We start from the raw sequence: 22,447 nt of genomic DNA on the forward strand, positions 1-22,447 counted from the left end.
AGATAATGGTGTATATATATAAACCCTGGATTGCTGATGCTATGAAGCCACCTGCCGCCATATTGATATTCCCCAGAAGGAGCAGTCCTCCAATTAAATGTTTCAAGGATATGGTTAGATATATTTAAGTATTTTGTTGTTGTAGTGGGGACAGTACCGTTAGTACTCTCTGAAAAAAAGAGAGGTGGGAGAGAGAGAGGGGGGGAAGAAAATAATATTTTAGTAGTTGTCGTCGAGCAAGGCTGAGAGGAAGATGAAGACAAGGCTGCCACCTGTTGTCTGATCTGCAAAGTACAACCCCACTGTACAGAAACTTTTACCCAAGACCAAACAAAATACTGCTCAGGTTAAATTGTTTTATCGTGCAAAAGTGGAAACAGACACGAAAGTAAGAACCAGTTATAATACATCACCCTTTTATTTGACCATTTCAATTTTGAAATCTGTGCTTCCCGAGTCAGTGGCAACATCACTGCTCAAAACAATGAGAAAAATAAACATAGTGCCTTCGGAAAGTATTCAGACCCATTGACTTTTTCCACATTTTGTTACATTACAGCCTTATTCTAAAATTGATTAAATCATTTTTTCCCCTGATTAATCTACTCACAATATCCCATAATGACAAAGCAAAACAGTTTTTTAGAAATTGTTGCTCATTTTTTATATAAAAAAACTGAAATACCACATTTACATAAGTTTTCAGACCCTTCACTGTGTACTTTGTTGAAGCACCTTTGGCAGTGATTACAGCCTTGAGTCTTCTTGGGTATGATGCTACAAGCTTGACACACCTGTATTTGGGGAGTTTCTCCCATTCTTCTCTGTCGTTGTCCTGTTGGAAGGTGAACCATTGCCCAGGTCTGAGGTCCTGAGTGCTCTGGAGCAGATTTTCATCAAGGATCTCTCTGTACTTTGCTCTGTTCAACTTTGCCTCGATCCTGACTAGCCTCCCGGTCCCTGCCGCTGAAAAACATCCCCACAGCATGATGCTGCCACCACCATGCTTCACCATAGGGATGGTGCCAGGTATCCTCCAGACGTGATGCTTGGCATTCAGGCCGAAGACTTCAATCTTGGTTTCATCAGACCAGAGAATCTTGTTTCTCATGGTCTGAGAGTCTTTAGGTGCCTTTTGGCAAACTCCAAGCGGGCTGTCATGTGCCTTTTACTGAGGAGTGGCTTACGTCTGGCCACTCTACCATATAGGCCTGATTGGTGGAGTACTGCAGAGATGGTTGTCCTTCTGGAAGGTTTTTCAATCTCCACAGATGAACTATAGAGCTTTCTCAGAGTGACCATCAGGTTCTTGGTCACCTCCCTGACCAAGGCCCTTCTCCCCCAATTTCTCAGTTTGGACAGCGGCCAGCTCCAGGAAGAGTCTTGGTGGTTCCAAACTTCTTCCATTTAAGAAAGATGGAGGCCACTGTGTTCTTGGGGACCATCAATGCAGCAAAAAAAATTGGTAAGCTTCCCCAGATCTGTGCCTCGTTTTAATCCTGTCTTTGAGCTCTACGGACAATCCATTCGACCTCATCACTTGGTTTTTGCTGTGATCTGCACTGTCAATTGTCGGACCTTATATAGACAGGTGTGTGCCTTTCCAAATCATGTCCGATCAATTGAATTTTCCACAGGTGGACTCCAATCAAGTTGTAGAAGCATCTCAGGGATGATCGTTAACAGAATGCACCTGAACTCAATTTTGAGTCTCATAGCAAAGGGTCTGAATACTTATCTAAATAAGGTATTTCTGTTTTCTATTTTGTAATACATTTTGTAAAAATTTTAAAAACCTTTTTTAGCTTTTTATATAATCACTTTTAGAATAAGGCTGTAAGGAATCACATCACAAAATCATCTCTAAATACAAATCTACATTTACATTTTACGATCAATTCTTTACAACCCATATATATTTACTCTAAAGTGCAGTATGATTTACAGTTTTTAACAATCACTTTGGGACTAACTTCAGAACCTTGTGGTAATTTTTCAAAACCCTAGACACAAAACTCATAACGGTCATCACTTGTAGCACATGCTGTCCAATTTTCAAAACATTGCATTGTGCATTCATATCTTTAAAGAAACCTTGCACTTACAGAATCATAGGTTCAAATAACTCATTTATCATGAAATACCATAGGAACATTCATTTAGATCATCCACACACAAGATACCGATGATAGTTTCACTGTTTTGTTTTTCGTACAATCATTCAATATTATTATTATTTTTTTTAAATCTTTATTTAACCAGGTAAGTCAGTTAAGAACAAATTCTTATTTTCTATGACGGCCTATGAACAGTGGGTTAACTGCCTGTTCAGGGGCAGAACGACAGATTTGTACCTTGTCAGCTCGGGGTTTTGAACTTGCAACCTTCCGGTTACTAGTCCAACACTCTAACCACTAGGCTACCCTGCCCCATATTTTAGTACAAAACATGTGAAACATGTTTCATTATGCTACTACACATAAATACATCACTGTAAAAATCAAATCAAATCATCAAATCAAATTTTATTTGTCACATACACATGGTTAGCAGATGTTAATGCGAGTGTAGCGAAATGCTTGTGCTTCTAGTTCCCACAATGCAGTAATAACCAACAAGTAATCTAACTAACAATTCCAAAACTACTGTCTTATACACAAAGGACTAGTAGAGAGAATACTACAGACACTGAACAAAATATGAAATTTATTGATGAAATACAATAAAATCCCAACATAGGTTTCTTTGAATCAAAGCAAAAATATTTCGCTACAAAAAAGAAAAAACAGTTAAAGGTCAACTACAGTGTTCCTCACCTGGCTTACTGTAAAACATCACTGCAGTGTTCCTCACCTGGCTTACTGTAAAACATCACTGCAGTGTTCCTCACCTGGCTTACTGTAAAAGATCACTGCAGTGTTCCTCACCTGGCTTACTGTAAAACATCACTGCAGTGTTCCCCACCTGGCTTACTGTAAAACAAAAGATTGATTACTGTACTTCTATATTTCCATCAACCCTGCCTTGTGGATTTGGCCACAGGTTCTCATCCACATCACAATGGATGTTTTCATTAGCCAAACATCTTGGGAAGAATCTTCTGGTGAATCCAGGCCTGACACTGGTCTTCCGTGATGTCATTGCATGCGTCATCCATGGAATGGAGAAGGGTGGCTTGTTCATGAGGGCGCCTATCATATACCTTCCACCTCCATGTGGAGAAAAATTCCTCAATCGGGTTAAGGAAAGGAGAGTATGGGGGTAAGTACAGGGTGGTAAATTGTGGATGGGCCTGAAACCATGCTTGCACCATTTGAGCATGGTGGAACCTGACATTATCCCACACAATGACATAGGTCATACCTTCAGCTCTACAGACCTGATTTAGCTCATCAAGGAAGGTTACATTCGAACAGTGAATCATGTGGCTGCCTGCAACTCAATATATAGAGTATATTGAGTAGAGAGCTTTATATGTTGTTCGACCAATCATTAGAACGGGCAAGATGCGTAATCTAAGCAACTGACCGTGGGTATGATTGTTGATGCCACACATGGTGGTTCCAGCATCTCAGAAACAACTGCCTTCCTGGGATTTTTACGCACCACAGTCTCTAGAGTTTACAGAGAATGGTGCGATAAACAAAACACATTCAGTGAGCGGCAGTTCTGTGGGCAAAACACCTTGTTAATGAGAGAGGTCAGAGGAGAATGTCCAGACTTATTCAAGCTAACAGAAAGGCCACAAATGCTCAAATAACAGCTGTTTAAAACAGAGGTGCAGAAGGGCTTCTCTTACCGTACAACACTGTGAATAACTCAGGCTGTTGTGGAGGCAAAAGGGGTCCTACCCAGTACTAGATAAGTGGCCGGTGAGTGTACAGTAATGGTCTGGAAAAGTGGTACATGGGACCATAGAAACGTGGTCTGATAAAGAATGATGATTAAATATTACATCCATAGATAATGTAGTCCAGTTGGTTCATGTTCCACGGTAATTGGTGTCAATGGATCTCGTTATCCTGAAACTTTCATGATCTAAACATGGAATATTGTTCGTCAGTTTCCATAAAACTATGCATTTAGAGTAATGCAACAGTTACTTATCATTTTGAGCAGTTGTATCAATTGATAGTTAGATCATTGTAATGAAATGAATAGACAGTCATTTCAGATGTAATGTGTGAATTGCATTTTGAAATGGTAATACTTTGATGTTAAGTTATGTCATATTGAACAGGTGATTTTAGTTCAATGAACAAATTCTGTTAGCTTTATGTGTACTGTATCCAAGCAATTGTAAAAAGTGTTTTGAAGAGTTTTGAAAAATTAGCATTTTGACCATTGGTTGTGAGTTTTGTGTCTAGAGTTTTGAAAAATGACATCAAGGTTCCGAAATTAGTGCCAAAGTGATTGTAAAAAACTGTAAAAGCACACTTTAATTTAAAGAGACTAATCATTTGATCTTCTAAGAAATACAATATTTTAATGTGATTCCCATCTCGGTGAGAATCGAGAGCTCCATTGTTATGTCTTGGTAACTGAATTTTTTCCCATAGTGGCCTACTGAATGTCTTTCAGTTACTGAATAACTTCAGTAACTCAATCTCTCTTAGTTACTAACCTAAAAGGATGATACAATTCTAGGAATGTTCTGCTGTCTGCATTTGAGTTTATGTACAAATCTATTATTACAGAATGTTACAAGCCCTTGCTCTCTTTAGGTGGTATCAGATTGAGCCACCTTATCTCTGAGTAAAGATTAGATCAACTCAGAGAAATGAGACCTGAGATATGTCCTGTCTAAATGAGAGACCCCATGGTAAAGTGGAGGTATTTGCTAGTCTTTTGGTGTTAGCAGACAGACTGTACTGCAGGTCTTACCCAACCCCAATCAATTTAATCAATGGTATCAAGTATGTCCCATTCAAACCTTAGTACAGTCATGGCCAAAAGTTTTGGGAATGACACAAATATTAATTTCCACAAAGTTTGCTGCTTCAGTGTCTAGATATTTTTGTCAGATGTTACTATGGAATACTGAAGTATAATTACAAGCATTTCATAAGTGTCAAAGGCTTTTACTGACAATTACATGAAGTTGATGCAATGAGTCAATATTTGCAGTGTTGACCTTTCTTTTTCAAGGCCTCTGCAATCCGCCCTGGCATGCTGTCAATTAACTGGGCCGCATCCTGACTGATGGCAGCCCATTCTTGCATAATCAATGCTTGGAGTTTGTCAGAATTTGTGGATTTTTGTTTGTCCTCTTGAGGATTGACCACAAGTTCCCAATGGGATTAGTTCAGTGTGTCAAATCGGAGGGCATGCTGTCCGGTCCTCTGGCAGTCTCTATGGGGGTGCCACAGGGTTCAATTCTCGGGCCGACTCTTTTCTCTGTATATATCAATGATGTTGCTCTTGCTGCGGGCGATTCCCTGATCCAAACGAGCTTCAATGCCATACAACACTCCTTCCGTGGCCTCCAACTGCTCTTAAACGCTAGTAAAACCAAATGCATGCTTTTCAACCGATCGCTGCCTGCACCCGCATGCCCGACTAGCATCACCACACTGGATGGTTCCGACCTTGAATATGTGGACACCTATAAGTACCTAGGTGTCTGGCTAGACTGCAAACTCTCCTGGATGCAGTTTATCACAGTGCCATCCGTTTTGTCACTAAAGCACCTTATACTACCCACCACTGCGACTTGTATGCTCTAGTCGGTTGGCCCTCGCTACATATTCGTCGCCAGACCCACTGGCTCCAGGTCATCTACAAGGCCATGCTAGGTAAAGCTCCGCCTTATCTCAGTTCACTGGTCACGATGGCAACACCCATCCGTAGCACGCGCTCCAGCAGGTGTATCTCACTGATCATCCCTAAAGCCAACACCTCATTCGGCCGCCTTTCGTTCCAGTACTCTGCTGCCTGTGACTGGAACGAATTGCAAAAATCGCTGAAGTTGGAGACTTTTATCTCCCTCACCAACTTCAAACATCTGCTATCTGAGCAGCTAACCGATCGCTGCAGCTGTACATAATCTATTGGTAAACAGCCCACCCATTTTCACCTACCTCATCCCCACAGTTTTTATTTATTTACTTTTCTGCTCTTTTGCACACCAATATCTCTACCTGTACATGATCATCTGATCATTTATCACTCCAGTGTTAATCTGCAATATTGTAATTATTCGCCTACCTCCTCATGCCTTTTGCACACATTGTATATAGACTCCCCTTTTTTTCTACTGTGTTATTGACTTGTTAATTGTTTACTCCATGTGTAACTCTGTGTTGTCTGTTCACACTGCTATGCTTTATCTTGGCCAGGTCGCAGTTGCAAATGAGAACTTGTTCTCAACTAGCCTACCTGGTTAAATAAAGGTGAAATTAAAAATTTAAAAATTAAAAATTAAGGTTTGGGGAGTTTCCTGGCCATGGACCCAAAATATCGATGTTTTGTTCCCCGAGCCACTTAGTTTTGCCTTATGGCAAGGTGCTCCATCATGCTGGAAAAGGCATTGTTCGTCACCAAACTGTTCCTGGATGGTTGGGAAAAGTTGCTCTCGAAGGATGTGTTGGTACCATTCTTTATTCATGGCTGTGTTCTTAGGCAAAATTGTGAGTGAGCCCACTCCCTTGTCTGAGAAGCAACCCCACAAATGAATGGTCTCAGGATGCTTTACTGTTGGCATGACACAGGACTGATGGTAGCGCTCACCTTGTCTTCTCCGGACAAGCTTTTTTCCGGATGCCCCAAACAATCGGAAAGGGGATTCATCAGAGACAACGACATTACCCCAGTCCTCAGCAGTCCAATCCCTGTACATTTTGCAGAATATAAGTCTGTCTATTATGTTTTTCCTGGAGAGAAGTGTCTTATCTGCTGCCCTTCTTGACACCAGGCCATCCTCCAAAAGTCTTCGCCTCACTGTGCGTGCAGATGCACTCACACCTGCCTGCTGCCATTCCTGAGCAAGCTCTGTACTGGTGGTGCATCGATCCCGCAGCTGAATCAACTTTAGGAGATGGTCCTGGCACTTGCTGGACTTTCTTGGGCACCCTGAAGCCTTCTTCACAACATTTGAACCGCTCTCCTTGAAATTCTTGATGATCCAATAAATGGTTGATTTAGGTGCAATCGTACTGGCAAAAGCCCTTTGTGAAGCCCTTTGTGTGCAAAGCAATGATGATGGCACGTGTTTCCTTGCAGGTAACCATGATTGACAGAGGAAGAACAATAATTCCAAGCACCACCCTCCTTTTGAAGCTTCCAGTCTGTTATTCGAACTCAATCAGCATGATAGAGTGATCTCCAGCCTTGTCCTCATCAACACTCACTAACGAGAGAATTACTGACATGATGTCAGTTGGTCCTTTTGTGGCAGGGCTGAAATGCAGTGGACATGTTTTTGGGGGAATTCAATTTTGGGATTCAGTTCATTTGCATGGCTAAGAGAGACTTTGCAATTAATTGCAATTAATCTGATCACTATTCATAATATTCTGGAGTATATGCAAATTGCCATCATACAAACTGAGGCAGCAGACTTTGTGAAAATTAATATTTGTGTCATTCTCAAAACTTTTGACTACGACTGTACACCCCAAGGGTTCAAATTGTAAACCTCAGGGTGTAACAAGATCAAGGGGAAATATTAGATGATAGGGTTTAGGAGATGTGTAGGAGATGTGTGCCACAAAAGGCTACTTCCAGTCCAACCAGTCAAGGCAGGACAGTCACCACAGGTGCACTCTCCTTCTCTTTCCTACTCTTCCTTCTCTCGTCCCCCAACTCCATCCCCTCCATCCACACAGGTCCAGAATCGTTTGGCAGAAACACTAGAGCTTATCCTAGTGCCGCCAAAGTCAGCCAACTGGCCCTGTGCACTGCAGCCAGCCAGAGTGAACATAATGTGCAGCGAAAGGTCCTCACTGTATAGACAAAACATAGCCATTGGCTGTTCAGCTTAAAAAGACCCCAGTACGCAGCAGCAATGAGCTCCTGTGGATCTTCCCACTAGTCCCCAGTCTGTGTTGAAAGAGCCCCCCCTTAAGGCATGTTTCTGTCACTTCTAGCTGCAGTGATTTTAGACAGGGCACTTGAGGGGAGGTCATTTTGTTTCTGAGCATGAGGGTTTCTATGTCCACTCCTGGCTGTCCTACTGTGTCTGGCCTCTCTCACCCTCACCGGCCCTGTCATGGCTGCTTTGTTCGGGTTGACCTTAACTGAACTAGGCTGACGCTGTGAGGCGACCAGTTTGGCAGCCTGTCTCTGCCTGGCGGCAAGCTCAGGGAACTGCTTGGTGTAGAGAGTGTCTGTGTACTGCAGCTCTGGAGTGATCAGGTTCTGACAGTGTGTTTTGGTGGGCCCGACCAGCCCAGGGTTCAGGTTGTAGCCCTGGATGATGGCCGCCCCGTACTGGAAGGGCTTCAGCCCGGCATCCTTCACCTGCGACGGGTCCACTGCACCACCATCTTTCAGGCAGGTTTTGGCTAGTTCGGCACGTCGCTCCTGCAGCCGAGTCACCTCCCGCCTCATCTCCTCACGCCCCACAGTAGCGTCCACGCGTCGCCAAAAGGTGATGTTAAAGTGCAGGTAGAGCTGCCAGTCAAGGGCATTCCAGGCTCTGATCTTGTCGGCGGTGTGCGGGGAGAGCATGTGCCGTGTGCGCTCGCTTCGGCTGTTCAACTTAAAGGAGACGACATCGTCCAGAGACCAGCAGAGGGCGCGCTTGAGCAGGATCATGGACTCGTCAAAGTACTCTGAGATGAGGATGAGGTGGAAGTCCTGCTCAATGGCGCCAATGGCTTTGGCGCCCCGCGTCTCCAGGTCTCCGGGTGTCTCTGTTGCGACGTTGTTGTCGAAGCCAAAGTCAAAGGTCAGGATGTTACGGGCATAATGGTTGTTGGGCAGGGAGGTGTTGTAACTACGCCAACCATTGTCAAGGAAGTCGTCCAGGCTGCGGGCCTTGTGGAAGGCGGGGATGCTCTTGTAGTAGATGAAAATGGACTCCATCATGGCAACGGGGTTCTTCAGGATGGAGAAGTAGAACGTGTCCTGGGGCATCACTTTCCTCACCTGAGACACAACGGAAAAGACCAAAACAAGAACAAAATGTGTTAGTGGGATGCCTTGGTGGTGTATAATAATTTAACAATTATTGGCTAAAAAATCTAGTAAAATTAATCTTGTGTTAGTCTGAACCTCAATATTACCTATGATGCAGTGGAGGCTGCTTAGGGGAGGACGGCTCATAATAATGGCCGGAACAGAGAAAATGGAATGGCATCAAACACATGGAAACCATGAGTGTGATGGAAACAATGTGTTCGATGTATCTGATAGCATTCCACTGATTCCGCTCCAGACATTACCACAAGCCCGTCCTCCCCAATTAAAGTGCCACCAACCTCCTGTGCTATGATGATAGAACTCACCTCTGGTGGTCTGAACCTCATGTGGTTGCACATGATGTTGAACTCTTTGACACTGCGGCTCCTCACTCCCTCTACAAAGTGTGAGGCGAAGAAGAAGGGATAGAACAGCTGGCTGTGCTTGTTCAGTGGAAGGGCGAAGGTCAGATTGCGGCTGTCGCCATAGCGATATAAGATGTTCAGGATGGTGCTGCTGGCCGTTTTGTGCGTCTTGAGAAAGACGATGTGGTTCTTCGGCCAACAGGTGGCGCTGGCTACCTCAGATTTCACCTCGTTTATCACCCCGGCAACTACAGAGTTGGTGCCTAAAGGGGCAGGGCTCTTTCTACTCTTCAGCTGATTGGTTGAGAGGAGTTCGGGAGGTTTGTAAGGTAAGGTGGATACCACTTTGATAGATGGGTGGCCCATCTGGAGAACTACAGACCCAGGAACCCCCAAATGCAACTCATCATCACCCATTGTGCCTTTGGGCAGGGCTGCCTTTACTGCTGAAACTTTACCCCTGGCCTCTTTCCTAGAGTCTTTGACCTTATTGACAGTGTATGAGAGCTTTAGATGTTGGTGATGCTCCTGGACACGCCTCTCCACTCCTAGCTCATCTCTGCCATGTTGATGTTCTGCTACCTTCTGCTTCCCTTTGGCCCGTTGTTTAAGAGCTCCTTCCTCCTGTGACCTCATTTCCTCTTCTACAACAGGGGCATGTGAAGAGCGCAAGCGTACCCAGTCCCTCTGCTCCGTCGGGAGCGTTCTCTGGATCTTGATGGTGAACTGCACATTCAGGAGCTTCTCGCTTAACATCTTATCATTCCTGAAACCAAACAATGTTAGACTACAGTTAGCCAATCACTGTCAGCCTGTTTCAAAACAAAACAATTATCCAGAACAGTGAAGTGGAATGTAAAAGCTTGTTAGTTTCACCAAACATGATCTATTATATTGACAAGTTAGGAGAGTGACCACTCTAACAATCAAAATACATGTCCTCAATGATTGAAGGCAGGCGCGATCAGGTGGGACTATTCTAGCCAATGAAAGGGCAGATACGCGTGTGAACAGCAGTCGTTTTTCTCAAAGTTGTCAGAATTCCAAGTGCATCCACTTATATCAGTACATTTGTAACAGGCTAAAGGTTGCGAAACTTACAGTGCATTCAGAAAGTATTCAGACCCCTTTACTTTATCCACATTTTTGTTACGTTACAGCCTTATTCTAAACTGGATTAAATTACATGTTTTACATGTTAAACTACAATACCCCATAATGACAAAGTGAAAACAGTTGTTTTGAAATTAAAAAACAGTAAGTATTCAGACCCTTTGCTATAAGATTTGAAATTGACATCAGGGCCACCCTGTTTCCATTTACAATCCCATAGATGTTTCTACAACTTTAGATGTTTCTACAACTTCCACCTGTGGTAAATTCAATTGATTGGACATGATGTTGAAATGCACACAGCTATCTATATAAGGTTCCACAGTTGACAGTGCACGTCAGAGCAAAAACCAAGTCATGAGGTCAAAGGAATTGTCCATAGAGACAGGATTGTGCACATATCTGGGGAAGGTTACTGAAACATTTCTGCATCATTGAAGGTCCCCAAGACACAGTGGCATCATTCTTAAATGAATGAAGTTTGGAACCACCAAGACTCTTCCTAGAGGTGGCCGTCTGGCCAAACTGAACAATCGGGGGAGAAGGGCCTTGATCAGGGAGGTGACCAAGAACCCAATGGTCTCTCTGACAGAGCTCCAGAGTTCCTCTGTGGATGTGGGAGAATCTTCCAGAAGGACAACCATCTCTGCAGCACTCCACCAATCAGGTCTTTATGGTAGAGTGGACAGACGGAAGCCACTTCCCAGTAAAAGGCACATGACAGCCCTCTTGGAGTTTGCCAAAAGCCACCAAAAGGACTCTCAGACCATGACAAACAAGATTCTCTGGTCTGATGAAACCAAGATTGAAGTCTTTGGCCTGAATGCCAAGCGTCATGTCTGGAGGAAACCTGGCACCATCCCTACAGCTTTTCAGCGGCAGGGACTGGGAGACTAATCAGGTTTGAGTGAAAAATGAATGGAGCAAAGTTCAGAGAGATCCTTGATGAAAAGAGCGCTCATGACGTCAGACTGGGGCAAAGGTCCACCTTCCAACAGGACAACGACCCTAAGCACACAGCCAAGAAAACGGAGGAGAGGCTTCGAGGACAAGTCTCCGAATGTCCAGAGCCCGGACTTGAACCCGATCTAACATTTCTAGAGAGACCTGAAAACCTTTTATATTTTAAAAATGTTTGCTTTGTCATTACGGGGTGTTGTATATAGATTGATGAGGGGAAAAATAACAATTTAATCAATTTTAGAATAAGGCTGTAACGTAACAACATTTTGAAAAAGTAAAGCGGTCTGAATACTTTCCGAATGTATATTCGATCAAACAAGCCTCTCAATTTGACATTCTCTCATAGAAAAATCCTCTCGTTTCACCCATTCCTCTCTGGTTTCACTGCCAGTAATACCAATCCAGGTAGTATGAAGATCTGACCTAATACCTACAGACGTAGGATCTTAATTTGAGCCAGTTTGCTACAGCAGGAAAATGATCCTGTAACAACAGTGGATTATAATTAATGGACATTTTTGTAGTGGATGTTACATTTTTCATCATTTAAAATCAAGCCTAAAATGTCTAAATGGAAATGACAAATCTTTAAAAACCTTTTATAACCTAAAATAGACTAAAAGTTTTACATTTCCTGCTTTGTAGGAAAGTTCTCCTGCAACAGGTTGATCAAATAAAGATCCTACATGTGTATGTACAATAGCACCAGACTCACCTGGATTGCCAGACGACTCCTAGGATCTGGATGGCCACACAGAGCACAGTGAGGGCCATGAGCACCATCCATAGATTACGCATGTGGCTGCACAGAACTACCTTCAGCCACCTGCAAGGGGGGGAGACCAACCACAGGAACCACATGAGTCTGCAGCAGCATCAGGTACAGAAATACTACAGACAACGGGACTGATTCTATGACTATAAACTCATTTAAAGAATCTCAAGAATATCTTGTGTCTTTAACTATATTATTTTATCCCAACCTGCTGATATAATCTCATTCCAAAACTGTAACTTCATTTTCAAATCATAACCATGATTGACACTTTTGGATTAAAATGAGTACTGATCTATGCTAGACCACAGAAATGATCTCTGTACTGTTGGATGTTTTTTCTTGAGGCTTGGTGGCTATAATTAGGATGACTGCTGCGCATGTGTTTGTATACACATGGTGTGTGCGAGAGGGAAGAGATAATCTCAATGATTTACAAGATAATCCAACAGCATCTCAATGAGTGGAACAGTGATTCACAGAAACTCTTCCAACCGTAGAGGAAATGTCACTATGACTGTTGGATTGGAATGCCTGTGGCGTAGTGGTGCATTGACCTTTCCCATCTGTTTGTGGGCTTCATGTTCTAATCAGAGCAATTAGCTGCCCTGTTTGATTCGGCCCATTGAACTGGCGTTGGCTAAATTAGAAGAAGAAAAACAACAATCCTCAATACACCCTCTGGACCACTCTGCCCATTCTGTGTGTGTGTTTCTGCTTCTGTTACAGCTACATCCAGAGACATCTGGAACATCTGCTTCTGCCTGAATGATTTCCAAACAGTTCTACCTCCCTCCCTCCCCCTTCCTCCATCTCTTCCCCTTTCTACTTTCCTCCTTCATTATATCTCCCACTCCCACTCCTCTCTCACACATCCACCTGCTCACATGCTGTGTATGTTTGTGCATGTTGTGTGTGTGGTGCGTCTGTGTGTGTGTGATCGTGCATGCTGCGTGTGGTGTGTGTGTGTGTCTGCCTGTGCATGTGAGTGTGTACATATGTGTCCCTGAGCACAATCCATAAGTGCATGGCACCACTATCCTGTTCTTCAGCTGCCCCCCAGCTGTTTGTCAGTGTAGTACATTAGTCTGGCCACCAGGGGGTTAAAGCATGACACACACAGAGCCAGATCAAATCAAATCAAGGTTTATTTGTCACGTGAATACAACAGGTGTAGTAGACCTTACGGTGAAATGCTTACTTACAGGCTCTAACCAACGGTGTGAAAAAAGAAGAAAAAAGGTATGTGTGTGTGTGTATGTGTGTGTGTGTGTGTGTGTGTGTGTGTGTGTGTGTGTGTGTGTGTGTGTGTGTGTGTGTGTGTGTGTGTGTGTGTGTGTGTGTGTGTGTGTGTGTGTGTGTGTGTGTGTGTGTGTGTGTGTGTGTGTGTGTGTGTAGGTAAGTAAAGAAATAAAACAACAGTAAAAATACATTTGAAAAAAGAGTAGCAAGGCTATATACAGACACCTGCTAGTCAGGCTGATTGAGGTAGTATGTACATGTAGGTATGGTTAAAGTGACTATGCCTATATGATGAACAGAGAGTAGCAGAAGCGTAAAAAGAGGGGTTGGCGGGTGGCTAGACACAATGCAGATAGCCCGGTTAGCCAATGTGCGGGAGCACTAGTTGGTCGGGCCATTTAGGTAGTATGTACATGAATATATATTTAAAGTGACTATGCATATATGATAAACAGAGAGTATCAGCAGCGTAAAAGAGGGGTTGGTGGAGGCACACAATGCAAATACTCTGTGTAACCATTTGGTTACCTGTTCAGGAGTCTTATGGCTTGGGGGTAAAAACTGTTGAGAAGCCTTTTTGTCCTAGACTTGGGCAATTGCCGTACCAGGCAGTGATGCAACCTGTCAGGATGCTCTCGATGTTGCAGCTGTTCAACCTTTTGAGGATCTCAGGACCCATGTCAAATCTTTTTAGTTTCCTGAGGGGGAATAGGCTTTGTCGTGCCCTCTTCACGACTGTCTTGGTGTGTTTGGACCAATCTAGTTTGTTGTTGATGTGGACACCAAGGAATTTGAAGCTCTCAACCTGCTCCACCATGGCCCCGTCGATGAGAATAGGGACGTGCTCGGTGCTCCTTTTCCTGTAGTCCACAATCATCTCCTTAGTCTTGGTTACGTTGAGGGAGAGGTTGTTATTCTGGCACCACCCGGCCAGGTCTCTGACCTCCTCCCTATAGGCTGTCTTGTCGTTGTCGTGATCAGGCCTACCACTGATGTGTCGTCAGCAAACTTAATGATGGTGTTGGCCATGCAGTCATGGGTGAAAAAGGAGTACAGGAGGGGACTGAGCACGCACCCCTGGGGAGCTCCAGTGTTGAGGATCAGCGTGGCAGATGTGTTGCTACCAACCCTCACCACCTGGGGGCGGCCTGTGATGGAAGTCTAGGATCCAGTTGCAGAGGGAGGCGTTTAGTCCCAGGATCCTTAGTTTGGTGATGAGCTTTGAGGGTACTATGGTGTTGAACGCTGAGCTGTAGTCAATGAACAGCATTCTCACATAGGTGTTCCTTTTGTCCAGGTGGGAAAGGGTAGTGTGGAGTGCAATACAGATTGCATCCTCTGTGGATCTGTTTGGACGGTATACAAATTGGAGTGGGTCTAGGGTTTCTGGGATAATGGTGTTGATGTGAGCCATGACCAGCCTTTCAAAGCACTTCATGGCTACGGACGTGAGTGCTACAGGTCTGTAGTCATTTAGGCAGGTTGCCTTTGTGTTCTTGGGCACATGGACTATGGTGGTCTGCTTGAAGCATGTTGGTATTACAGACCCAATCAGGGACATGTTGAAAATGTCAGTGAAGACACCTGCCAGTTGGTGAGCACATGCCGAGAGCACACGTCCTGGTAATCCGTCTGGCCCCGCAGCCTTGTGTATGTTGACCTGTGTAAAGGTCTTACTCACGTCGGCTACGGAGAGCGTGATCACACAGTCGTCCGGAACAGCTGATGCTCTCATGCATGCCTCAGTGTTGCTTGCCTCGAAGCGAGCATAGAAGTGATTTTGCTCATCTGGTAGCCTCGTGTCACTGGGCAGCTCGCGTCTGTGCTTCCCTTTGTAGTCTGTAATAGTTTGCAAGCCCTGCCACATCCGACAAGCGTCAGAGCCGGTGTTGTATGATTCAATCTTAGCCCTGTATTGAAGCTTTGCCTGTTTGATGGTTTGTCGCAGGGCATAGCGGGATTTCTTGTAAGCTTCCGGGTTAGAGTCCCGCACCTTGAAAGTGGCAGATCTACCCTTTAGCTCAGTGCGAATGTTGCCTATGGCTTCTGGTTGGGGTATGTACGTACAGTCACTGTGGGGACGACGTCCTGAATGCACTTATTGATAAAGCCAGTGACTGATGTGGTGTACTACTCAATGTGATCGGAAGAATCCTGGAACATGTTACAGTCTGTGATAGAAAAACAGTCCTGTAGTTTAGCATCTGCTTCATCTGACCATTATTTTATAGACCAGGTCACTGGTGGTTCCTGCTTTAGTTTTTTGCTTGTAAGCAGGAATCGGGTGGATAGAGTTGTGGTCGGATTTACCAAATGGAGGGCGAGGGAGAGCTTTGTACACGTCTCTGTGTATGGAGTATAGGTGATTTAGAATTTTTATCCCTCTGGTTGCACATTTAACATGTTGATAGAGATTTGGTAGAACTGATTTAAGTTTCCCTGCTTTAAAGTCTCTGGCCACTAGGAGCGCCGCCTCTGAGTGAGTGGTTTCCTGTTTGCTTATTTCCTTATACATCCATCACTGATGGGTCATCATCAAGACATGGGATGATGATGTCACTGTGGAGCTAGTTGATTGACTCAAACAGGCATGCCACCACCATGACTAAACAACACTACACATTACCCTTGATCCTCTAGTTCAGTTGCCCCCCTGGAAGCAGCTAATGGGCAAACTCTTATTGACCCGTGTCACAAATGGAGTAAAGGCAAGGGAGACAAACATGAAAATACCGGGCAATGTAGTTGCTAGGGAAATGACACAACATGTGCCCTTAATATACCATTATATACCATCCTCCCTGGTTGTAGTGGTTTTTCATTGAACTCTGTTGCAACTTGCTTATGCATTGTGGCACTGACTAAATATGTCCCTGTGGTTGTGTGCTAGCAACATGGTTTGTGTGGGTTCTGGTTTGAGTTTGATCAGTTTTTTTTACTGTACTTTCCCATGTGTATGGATAACTCCACTGCGACACAAACGGAATAGGGATGACGTTCCTTTAACATGAATGAATAATGGAGTGAAACACTATGAAAGAGTTGGCTGTTTGAACTGATATTTGTCAGGAGTGAGAGAAAGAGAAATAGAGAGTGAGAGGGACTGTTATTCTAGATACATCACTGATCTACATACAGTGCCTACAGATAGTGTTCACACCCCTTGACTTTTCCACATTTTGTTGTGTTACAGCCTGAATTTAAAATGGATTAAACACAATGCCCCATACAAACAATACCCCATAATGTCAATGAGGAATGATGTTTTTAGAAATGTTTACAAATTAATCTCGAGTATCCAACCACTTCGTTATGGCAAGCCTAAAGTTCAGGGGTAAAATGTTGCTTAATTAAGTCACATAAGTTGGATGGACTCACTCTGTGTGCAATAACAGTGTTTAATGACTACCAAAAATAATGAATCTAATCTCTGTTAACTTTTTCATTTAACTAGGCAAGTCAGTGTGACTTGGTGCCTCTAGCACTGAGATGCAGTGCCTTAGACCGCTGCGCCACTCGAGAGCCCACACATAATATTAGCTTTAAGGTCCCTAAGTCGAGCAGTGAATTTAAACACAGATTCAACCCCCAAGACCAGGGAAGTTTTCCAATGCCTTGAAAAGAAGGGAACCTATTGGTAGATGGGTTGAAATAAAAAAGCAGACATTTGATATCCCTTTGAGCATGGTGAAGTTGTTAATTACAACTTTGGATGGTGTATCAATACACCCAGTTGCCGGAGAGAAAGGAAACCGCTCAGACATATCACCATGAGGCCAATGGTGACGTTGAAACAGTTACAGACTTGAATGGCTGTGATAAGAGAGAACTGAGAATGGATCATCAACATTGTAGTTACTCCACAAAACTAATGTAAATGAATGAGTGAAAAGAAGGAAGCCTGTACAGAATACAAATATTCCAAAACAAGCATCTTGTTTGCAACAAGGCACTAAAGTAATAATGAAATACATTTTTTGTCCTGAATACAAAGTGTTATGTTTGGGGCAAATCCAATGCTACACATTACTGAGTAGCACTCTCCATATTTTCAAGCATAGTGGTGGCTGCATCATGTTATGGGTATGCTTGTAATCATTTTTCAGGTACAAAATTTACGGAATGGCAAAATCCTAGAGCAAAACCTGATTCAGTCTGCTTTCCACCTGACACTGGGAGATTAATGCAACTTTCAGCAGAACAATAACCTAAATCACATGGCCAAATCTACACGGGAGTTGCTTACCAAAAAGATCAACAACCAATTTGACAGAGCTTGAAGATTTTTCAGAAGAATAATGGGCAAACATTGCACAATCCAGGTGTAGAAAGCTCTTAGAGACCTACCCAGAAAGACTCACAGCTGTAATTGCTGCCAAAGATGCTTCTACAAAGTATTGACTAGGGAGTGTGAATACTTGTGTAAATGAGAGACAGTATTTTTGTATATAATTTTCAATAAAATGGCAAACATTTCGACAAACATGTTTTTACTTCGTCATTATGGAGTGTTGTGTGTAGATGGGTGAGAAAAAACAAACAATTTAATCCGTTTTGAATTCAGGCTGTAACACAAGAAAATATGGAATAAGTCAAGGGGTATGAATACTTTCTGAAGGCACTGGATAGGTAAAAGTAAATTAATCCACAAATATAATTTTACCTTTATCTTAAATGACCCCATTTTCATGAATTCGACGATATAAGCTTGAAGCTCATTAAAAAAACAGCATGTGACTTGAACCAGGAAGTAGGCAAGACTTAGGGTATAGGACACAGGAAAGGATACCACAGTAGGAGAGAGAGTATTTGCAATTGAAGTCTGTCCAAAGTCATGGTAATTACAACCGGTTAAGTTGCTGTACATAAGTAAAAAAAACAAACATTGTGGTGACCTTTTACCCTGAAGACATTTCTGTCTCTGCCTCCTGCCTGCCTTCAGGTGAAATAAGATATCAGGTTTGGATATAGCCTAATGAATTTTACATTTTACCAGATACTTAGAATAGTAATGACAACCACACTCTATCCGCATCTCCCTCCATCTCTCGCTTAATCTCTTTCTCATTCTCTGTCTCTCTCTCTCTCTTTCTCTCTCACTCTGTCTGTCTGTGTCTCTCTCTCTCGCTCTCTGTCTTTCTTGGATACAAATACTCTGCCTGACTCCACTCACAACCCCTAACACACACATTCTCTGCACACAAACCACACTCCGATACACACACACACACACACACACACACACACACACACACACACACACACACACACACACACACTAGCAGCTCATTTGGATGTGGCAGTTAAAGGCTTAAATGCTTCTGAGGAGAACAAATCAAAGGTTACCTCTAAAGAAAGATCCAGAGCCAACTAATTTAGATTTACTTAACCAATGAGTGGAATAAGAACAGCTAACTGGTTTTGTCATGCCCTGTGGTCACATCCAGTTCCACTACACTAAATAAAAACACAGACTTTCCAAAAAACCTTCCTCAGTCCTGCACTGCAAACAATTGCCGGTCAAACAGAAAATGGAGAGGGACTGGGGTTAGTTTGAGTCTAACTGGAGGACCGTGGCACCCCCGAAATCGCTTCCACATGAAGAGAGAGGGAGAGGAAGAGAGAGAACAGTTGATTTAATAGTCGTGAGACCAATAGCTGAATGACATTTCTACATAAGTCACATACATGTAAGTCACTGAAGACTACCGACATCCATGTCTCACTGAGGACCCCTACAGGGTAGCACAGTCGATAATAATCAAACTACGGCGCTACAGTTCAGCACAGACCCAATACAAACACAGCTTAGAGAAGGAAACCTCATTCATGATAAGCACATGTATGCAAACTCACTGCATGCAAACTAAGGATTAGACTATAGTGTGATCAGCACTATATCCAATTTCTCCCATTTGTAGAATTTATACTTACACACGCACACGTGCGCGCACACACACACACACACACACACACACACACACACACACACACACACACACATACACACACACAATGACAATACTTCTATTGTGATATGAGCAGGAATAACAGTCATATTGCCAAGGTATTAAATTCAGCCGACAGAGAGATAGACAAACACCAGGAGGCCATGGACATGAGGAATGAATAAAAGGGCTTTTTAACAAAACGCTTCAGGTTTTCCCAGGCTATGGAGACATCTGGAGAATGGCCTGCCATTCCCTGCCTGCTGCAGAGCTACACTCCTGTATGCCAGCCGACACATATACACAGTACACACACACATGCACACGCCCACACACACACACGTGCCCGCACACACACACACACGTACATTCCCACAGGCATTTAAAGTACATCAGATTCTCTCATATACTACTTTGGGCGCTACACACACACTCAGACAGGATCATGCATGCACAGACGCATATATTCACACAAACATAGCCTACATACACTGAGCATTTTCCGTCACTCTCCCTCCCTCTAACTTTCTACCTGGGGTTGGACTTTTGGTCACAAGGGATGGAAAGGCCCTGAACCCAGTCCTACTATATATGATGGATTGCAGGCTTGCATGCTTTCCCAGGTCACATTTATGTCTTTAATAACATTTCCCAACTCCTACCTGGCTGATCCGGACTTGACCAGTTAAACAGGGAGTTGTGGTAATCTCCCTGGACGTTGATCCCTTATCATGACACACAACCCTACAGAATGACTTCTAGGTCTTTTCGTAGGTGTAAAATATTTGTATTAGATTATACAGTAGTAGCTACTTGTGTAAACAGTAAGATTATGCAGTCTGTTCATAGTAATATAGCTATTATCTGTAACAGTAAAAGGAAAACGTATAGTGTTTGATTCTGTGTCCTTGTGTGGAGTAAGGTGGTGCTGATATCTGCTGTATTAGGCTGTACTAGGCACTGACATCCTACACGTTTTCCATCTTGTTCTTATCGGTTCCAAATGACAAGCCAATGACCTTTAAACTGAATTTCAGGACTGTTTTTCATCCATGTTCTTGAACACTATTAGGGGTTTGACTATTGGACAATTAGAAATTGAACTTTGGGTCACTTTATTACACATCAGATCTAGCCTGACATTTAGATTTGTACCTGTTCATGACCTGTTCGCCATAATTTATGTTCGATTTGATTGAACTGTTTTAAAGTGCTGTCAGTGCAGTTTAGGCTTTAAATGTATATTTTAAGAAAACGAGGATTCCCTTCAGTTTAACTGAGAAGAGCTATTTATTATTTCAGTAGGGCCTCCCAAACACGCCAATCTACGCCTACGGCATCTAAATGTTAGAGTTAAATAATTTACGAGTTTTGTGGATCTATTCTACATTGCTTGTTGTTGCAATTAAATCTCATCGTCTTTGAAACGTGCCATCTTACTTCTATTGGAACGGTAATAAAAATCATTCTGAACCAAAAGATTCACAAAATCCATTACAATAACTGCCGATTTGAGTAAATGCCAACAGTGCCGTTGTATTATCTTCTCTCCATAGTCTAGTGTGTGGTCAGTGTGAATGGGAGCAATAGCTATTTAATTACAGTAAATAATTAGCGTCTGCCTTTTATTTTCACAAAGTATGGGCAAGTTGGCCTAGGCTGTAGCAACGAGGACTCTAAATCAAATCTAAATAAACATCTCATCGTATGGCACTCCACTGTTAGATTTCGTTCTCTGCGTGCGCATATGAATAACGTAATGTATCTGTAGTCCGCGCTTTCGCATATTAGGGACTATTGTGGGCAATAGCATCACCGACCAACGGCTTTCAAATGAACTATCGCTAAAGGAATGTAACACAATACAAAAGACCAGAAGTCACAATTAATTCACTTACGAGCAACATGGTAGAGATGAGGTCAGGGAGAACAGCTCGCGCTCCTTGATAGATTTCCTTGGCGAGGGTGGCATCTCGCGTGTCTGTCCCAGGAGGGGGGTGCTCAGGAACCCCGGTCCTGCATGCAACTCCGACCAACCCAAGTCACTCTCCCAAGACTCCCCGTTCCCAAGCCACAGACTCCCTAGTCCCCTTTTAGAGTAGGGTTCCCCCCGCTCTCAGTTTATAACTCCTCCCGCTGTCGACTCATTGGCTCGATGCGCAGACAAAACAAATAGAGGGAGTCAGAAAGGGATGGAGAAAGAAGAGAGAGAGGGGAGGAGGCAGGAGGTTACAGCGGATGAAATCGAGAACAAAGGCAGGGATTCTTTGTCACCAGCTAGGTAGTTGTCACACCGTTCTTCACAAGGATAAAGCAGTTACATGCAACCTTGTTCAGCGTCAAATGGGATTTGTAGCATCAACAGTTTGGGTAAAATCACATTCATGTCGAATTTACTGGAAGTGTGAGTAGGTTTGTCTTTTGTGTGAAATATCTAGGAGCATATTACATTTATGAGGTGATGGTTGTTAATATTATAGCCCAATAACACTTTACTGTAACAGGCTTATAACCATAAAACCGCCTGGCTGTTTAGGTCCTTTTTGGAATAAATCCGGTAATATAATAACTGCAACGTCCATAATGAGTTTTCCAGCTGAGAGTCTGCATTTAAAGTGGCACCAAATACCAAAAGGTCCAGAAATGTGCTCCATTGTCCCAAAATGCTATCTACACCTGCAGGGAAAATCTTCAAGAATAGCTATTTTCACAGGTTGTGACAAAAATAAGAGTGTGAGAATTTTGCAGCAGTGACAGGCAGGGGCGTACTGGGACAAAATTCAGCCCTGGCATTTTAGCCACACCAGCACACACTCCTGTGTGCACTGCAAACTACAGAGCATGTCTTTTTCTCACAATATGTTTACTGAGTGATGATATTTGATTTATTTCACAGGCTTCTTAGAAAACCTGGTGTA

The 22,447-nt window shown here is 43.3% G+C and overlaps 1 protein-coding gene across 1 annotated transcript; it reads right to left on the reverse strand.

The window, feature by feature from the left end:
* Positions 1-389: 389 nt before the first annotated feature.
* LOC115137588 (galactose-3-O-sulfotransferase 2-like) lies at positions 390-21,630 on the reverse strand. The gene is made up of 4 exons (XM_029673906.2): positions 21,428-21,630; positions 12,280-12,390; positions 9,450-10,254; positions 390-9,090 (listed from the first exon to the last, which is right to left on the reverse strand). The coding sequence occupies exons 1-4, from the start codon at positions 21,499-21,501 to the stop codon at positions 8,062-8,064; spliced, it is 2,019 nt and encodes a 672-aa protein (XP_029529766.1). The 5' UTR covers positions 21,502-21,630; the 3' UTR covers positions 390-8,061.
* Between the last annotated feature and the right edge of the window lie 817 nt (positions 21,631-22,447).

This window comes from Oncorhynchus nerka, linkage group LG11, assembly GCF_034236695.1.
Source record: "Oncorhynchus nerka isolate Pitt River linkage group LG11, Oner_Uvic_2.0, whole genome shotgun sequence".
Taxonomy (NCBI): domain Eukaryota; kingdom Metazoa; phylum Chordata; class Actinopteri; order Salmoniformes; family Salmonidae; genus Oncorhynchus; species Oncorhynchus nerka.

Excerpts from the sequence above, each read along its gene's own strand:
- LOC115137588 (XM_029673906.2), bottom strand. The coding sequence starts at position 21,501 with ATGCCACCCTCGCCAAGGAAATCTATCAAGGAGCGCGAGCTGTTCTCC. Across the intron at positions 12,391-21,427 it reads TCATCTCTACCATGTTGCTC|GTGGCTGAAGGTAGTTCTGT; the intron begins GTAAGTGAATTA and ends CCCCCCTTGCAG. Across the intron at positions 9,091-9,449 it reads TGAGGTTCAGACCACCAGAG|GTGAGGAAAGTGATGCCCCA; the intron begins GTGAGTTCTATC and ends GTTGTGTCTCAG.